The sequence below is a fragment of the Vicia villosa genome, linkage group LG7 (assembly GCF_029867415.1).
Source record: "Vicia villosa cultivar HV-30 ecotype Madison, WI linkage group LG7, Vvil1.0, whole genome shotgun sequence".
NCBI lineage: Eukaryota > Viridiplantae > Streptophyta > Magnoliopsida > Fabales > Fabaceae > Vicia > Vicia villosa.
In genome coordinates this window covers 85,085,389-85,091,279 of record NC_081186.1, presented here as the reverse complement: position 1 = coordinate 85,091,279, position 5,891 = coordinate 85,085,389, and the positions used below count along the sequence as shown (strand labels likewise).

The window sequence follows — 5,891 nt, the reverse complement described above, 5'->3', positions numbered from 1 at the left end:
GGATATTCTACAAGAGAATGCATGCATGCAATGGTATATTGATGATTTTGTGCAAGATGGAATCGTATATAAACCCTACACCATCTCTATTCACACCAACTTATTCGATGATGGTATATTAATTCATTGCTAGGTTGTTTCCTCTTCATCATCTTTATTCACTTGTTTTGTCACCAATTCTTTGTGGTTGCCAACCTTACATAATAAGTGGAGGACAATTACTCTCATGTCAACATTTAGGAATAACTTTTCACCTTTTATTCACACAAAAAGTAGAAGAATCATATTCTAACTTAATTGCTACTATAATTTTGCTTATTTATACAAATGTATTGTTCTATGTCTTGCTTTTCCCAAGAAATTCTATCACACCCTTCCTACTTTCTCCTTACATATGTTCAAGACTTGTAACAACATAGCATAGAAATTCTTTACCAATATATTTAGTATTCAATCAAAATGACCAATGTAAGAGTCAATCAAAAACATGCTAGATATTTCATAATTTTATTTTGTAGCTATGGAAGTGATTAAAGTTTTATTGTGAAATGTCATCAGGTGGTGGAAGTGAAAGTTGGTTTACATTGTGATGAGTGTATCAAGAAAATTCTCAAGGCCATCAAGAAGATTGAAGGTAAATAATTATATATTTTGTTCTCTATTACCAATAATATATAATCTCGTACTCGTGTATGGTTTTGAGAGAAAAAAAAGAAAAAACATATGTAAATTAAATATATTATATAAATAAACGTGTGTTTCAGACCAGAAGTTTTTTATTAGTTACACGTTAAAAAAAGTTTTTTCAAAAAAGTTTGCATTATAAATTTTGTTTTTGAATTATTTCTTATTCAATTTTGACCTTGTAGATATAGAGACATACAACGTGGACAAACAATTGAACAAGGTCATTGTTACTGGCAATGTTACCAATGAAGAAGTGATTGGAGTTCTTCATAAGGCTGGCAAGAATGCAACTGTGTGGGAAAATGTTCAATGTTGAAACCATAAGTTCATTTTAAGTAACTACATTAAGGTTTCTTTACCATATAAGAAACATATACAACGATGCATGATGTGAAGTTCTGTCATCTATGTAAGTTTGAAGAGGCATAATTATATATTCACTCTACTCAGTTTTGTAATTTTGTCCTTTGAATAAAAAACATATGATAGGGAGCTAATTGATGAAAGAAGAGTTACATCAAATTTCATATACGAACTTAACTTTTTTTTAACTATATAATAAACATTTGCCCCTGTTTTGGTCTCTTAAAAAACTGATGTAGGAAATTTTTCCTTCAAATTCCTCATTACTTTTGATTTTGTTCATTGGAAATTGGTCTATGTTGAAATTAGTGTCGTATAATCTTAGATATTTAAATGAATATAATCCATGCATTTTGGGTTCTGTTTTTTTTAATGTTTATAGGGGCTTTTGGCTCCGTTTGTTTTGTTGTTAATGTTTGCTCTACGCGTGTCTTGTTAAATAAGAGGGTTGTATGGGTTGATCTTTGTTTGCGTAAAAGAAATCTTAGGAAAGAGATGTGGTGTGTTTTGGGGGAATTCAATTCTGACCCCTCTTCTAGTGAGAGGACTGGGATCAACGACTCTTCTCCTTTGTCTGAGAGTGCAAATTGTTTGGCCTTTACTAATTTTAACTTACTGACGGAGTTGATCGACCTTCCTCTTTAAGGTAGGAATTTTACTTGATTTCAATCTAATGGGGCAGCAACATGGCTCGATATGATTCTTGTGTCAGAGGGATGTTGCGATCTCCATGGGTGACTTGTCAATGGACTCTCTCTAAAGATGTTTATATTCATTGTTCGATCATCTTTAAGTATTTCAATTAATTGTGGGATCCTAAGTCTTTTAGATTTAATAATCATTGGCTAGCGCATAACAATTTGTTTAAGGTGGTTTAATATAGATGGACTAGGTCCTCGGATTGGAAAGCTTTTGTTCTCAAAGAGAAGTTTAAATTCCTTAAAGGTGTTCTACAGATTTGTAATAAGCATGTGTTTGGTAATCTTGATTTTTAGTTGAGTCTTTGAGAGATGCAGTGTGTAAATTGGACTCTATAGCTTATCAGGATAGTCTTTTAGAGGATGAGATTGTGGCTAGATTTGTTTCCATTTCAGATCTTTGGTCCTAGATATGGATAAAATAATCTCATTTTTCCGTAGGTCTAAAACTAAATGGCTCAAGGAGAGAGATACTAAAATTAGTTTTTTCATACATGTGTTAAAAGTAACAATAATATGAATGGGATTTTAGATCTTAAGGTTTGTGATGATTGGATTGAAGGGGTGTCTGAGATCGTCAAGAGGTTGTTAATTATTTCTCCAGTCATTTTAGAGTACCTCTTGCGGGTAGGCCTCAACTCAATAGCGTTGTTTTTCGATCCTTTTCAACTTATGAAAGTTTTATCCTTATTGCCCCTTCCTTCTCCTTGAGTAGGATTGGGTTGTGGCTCATTGTGATGGCAATATGAGTCCTGATCCTAATGGATTTAATTTTTTCTTTTTTAGAAAATCTTGGTATCTTCTTAAATAAGATTTAGGGGTTATGTTTGATTAGTTTCATTGCTTTGTCTTTCTCCCCTGCAGTTCCTCTTACTAATTGGTGACATGTGAAGGATAGAAAAACACTTAGAAAGGGGGGGTTTGAATAAGTGTAGCTTTAAAAACTTGACAGATAAAAATAAATTGCACAGTTATTTTTATCCTGGTTCGTTGTTAACTAAACTACTCCAGTCCACCCCCGCAGAGATGATTTACCTCAACTGAGGATTTAATCCACTAATCGCACGGATTACAATGGTTTTCCACTTAGTCCGCAACTAAGTCTTCCAGAGTCTTCTGATCACACACTGATCACTCCAGGAACAACTGCTTAGATACCCTCTAAGACTTTTCTAGAGTCTACTGATCAACACGATCACTCTAGTTACAATCTGCTTAGTTCACTCCTAAGACTTCCTAGAGTATTCTGATCAACACGATCACTCTAGTTACTTACAACTTAATGTAATTCTAAGAGTATTACAAATGCTTCTTACAAGCGATAATCACAACTGTGATATTTCTCTTAATCGTTTAAGCTTAATCTCACTAATATATTACAACAGCAATGTAGTGAGCTTTGATGAAGATGAAGATTCTGAGCTTTGGATTTGAACAGAGTTTCAGCAAGTTAATTTGAATTATCTTGTTCAGGATCGTTAACCTTGCTTCTCATCAGAACTTCATATTTATAGGCGTTTGAGAAGATGACCGTTGAGTGCATTTAATGCTTTGCGTGTTCCGTACAGCATCGCATTTAATGTTATACGCTTTTGTCAACTACCTCGAGCCTTGTTCACGCTGTGTCTACTGACGTAGCCTTTAATAGCTTTTAACGTTCCTTTTGTCAGTCAGCGTAGCTTGCCACTTGTACTTTCTTCTGATCTGATGTTTGTGAATACAACGTTTGAATATCATCAGAGTCAAACAGCTTGGTGCATAGCATCTTCTGATCTTCTGACCTTGAAGTGCTTCTGAGCGTGATACCATCTTCTGAGCTTCAGTGCTTCTGATCTCATGTTCTTCTGATGCTTCCATAGACCCATGTTCTGATTCTGCTTCGACCATCTTCAGATGTCTTGCCAGACCATGTTCTGATGTTGCATGCTGAACCCTTGAGACAAAGCTTCTGAGCGCTGAATTATGCGTACTCTTTATATATATTTCCTGAAAGGGAAATTGCATTGGATTAGAGTACCATATTATCTTAAGCAAAATTCATATTATTGTTATCATCAAAACTAAGATAATTGATCAGAACAAATCTTGTTCTAACAATCTCCCCCTTTTTGATGATGACAAAAACATATATAAATGATATGAATTTGCGATCAGAAAGAATAGAAGGCAAAAGACAAATTACACAGCTATAGCATAAGCATATGAATATGTCTCCCCCTGAGATTAACAATCTCCCCCTGAGATAAATAATCTCCCCCTGAAATAAATACTCGAAGAACTTTAATAAAAGACTTCCCTGATTATTTCGGTAGAGACGATCATATAAGCTTCTTTTCTTCAGAGAATTCATAGCTTCTGACTTCTGCTTCCATAGGACAGCTTCAGAACTAGAATTTCCTTAGATCCTTAGAACACTCACAGCTTCTGATTCCTGCTTCCATCTAGGACAGCTTCAGAACTTGAATTTCTTTGATCTTCTGAACATTCACAGCTTCTGATTTCTGCTTCCATTCAGGACAGCTTCAGAACTTGAGTTTTCTGGATCTTTAGAACATTCGCAGCTTCTGATTTCTGCTTCCCTCGGATAGCTTCAGAACTTTGAATTTCTACCAACATCACTTCATGCTAGATTTGTATCAGAACATTGTTGAATGTACCAGAGCATCATCTGAGCATCTCTACATCCTGAAATGTTACAGAACAAAAACTAAACGACAAAAGTCAGCATGAACGAGTTAGAACATAAAATGTATGTTAGAACACATTATATGAATCAGAGCCATATAGGCTGAAATAATGTATCAGAGCAAATAATGTATCAGAGCCATAACATTATATGTATCAGAGCAAATAGAATTTTGTTAGAGCAAATAGACAAATATGGATCAAATTCTATTATCAGTGCTTCTGATTCATTCTTCTTTCTTGCTTCTGATTTCTGAAGCTTGACAGCACTCGGCTTGCTTCAGTTTCCATGGTTTTGCTTCTTGTGTTTGCTTTTTGCTTTGAAGATTCTCTTCACTTCTTTATACCTGCAAAACACTTAAACCATGTAGAACTTGCAGTTCTTGTTAGTGAATGTGTGGGAGCTTTACCCAGCAACTGATAGATTTAATCAAATCATTTATCATTTATCTTTCTCCCCCTTTTTGTCATAACATCAAAAAGAATATTTCAAAAGATTTAGATGCATAAAACGACAAATAAAATCACTGGAATGTAAATCAAAGAAACTTTTCATTGATAATCAAAAAAGGATTACAAGAAGTTCCTATGTTTAACAAGCAAATGCAACAAGGAAAAGAAAACTACAAAGACCAAATCCTAAGACCCTAGCTAAGACAACGTCTGTGCCAGCATGCCATGAAGGAGTGAAACGCCTCATTGACTGCTTCTTGGGCTTTCGGGCGAGGGATCAGGGAGACTGGGTCCTGATGCAGATCTTCCACCATCTTTACCAGAGACAGCATTCCCAGAAGGTGAAGATGAAGAGATTTCTTCAGAAGAGATTAAGGGAGAGGAAAGGTTAGATGAAGAGGAAGCTGAGTCTTGAAGGTCGAAAGATGAGGAAGTAGATGGAGATGATGGAGGGCTTTCACCAGGAGGATGAAACACTCGTCTAGAATAATTTCCAGACAACATTGCTTCGAATGGATTCACCTTGAGAGGATCATAGGTGATTTTGATCTTTTTGGGTTTGGAAGGTGATGTTTCAACAGCTTTTCTTTTGTTGTTTTGATCATTTTCATTATTTCCTGGGCTTGATGAAGAGTTCATGATGGGTTTGCAGAAAATGAACAGGTAGGGTTTGATATGGAAGAGAGAGAGAAAAAAAACTTGATGAGGAATGCAAAGAGATAGAGAGAGATGAGAGGGAAAGAGAAGAGTTTGAAGAGTATTTAAAAGAAAATAAAATGAAACGAATGATGAATAGCATTTAATGTTACGTGACGTGAGGAGAGATAATAAAGACAAATGAGGTGACTAGCACAGTTACCTATGGTCGGTGTCCCTTCAACTGCACGCACGTTTATCCACGAATAGTAACAACAGGTTTACCATCCCGAGATAAAACGTAACAGCTGTTTTGCTTTAAAAGAGGTTCTGAATCAACTTAGACAATGAAACGTTAGTAATAACCGA

General features: G+C 35.2%; 1 protein-coding gene across 1 annotated transcript; it reads left to right on the top strand.

Annotated features, from left to right (window-relative positions):
* The first annotated feature begins 355 nt into the window (after window positions 1-355).
* Window positions 356-1,184, top strand: LOC131617656 (heavy metal-associated isoprenylated plant protein 33). The gene is made up of 3 exons (XM_058888914.1): window positions 356-468; window positions 559-634; window positions 870-1,184. The coding sequence occupies exons 1-3, from the start codon at window positions 460-462 to the stop codon at window positions 1,001-1,003; spliced, it is 219 nt and encodes a 72-aa protein (XP_058744897.1). The 5' UTR covers window positions 356-459; the 3' UTR covers window positions 1,004-1,184.
* The last annotated feature ends 4,707 nt before the right edge of the window (window positions 1,185-5,891 follow it).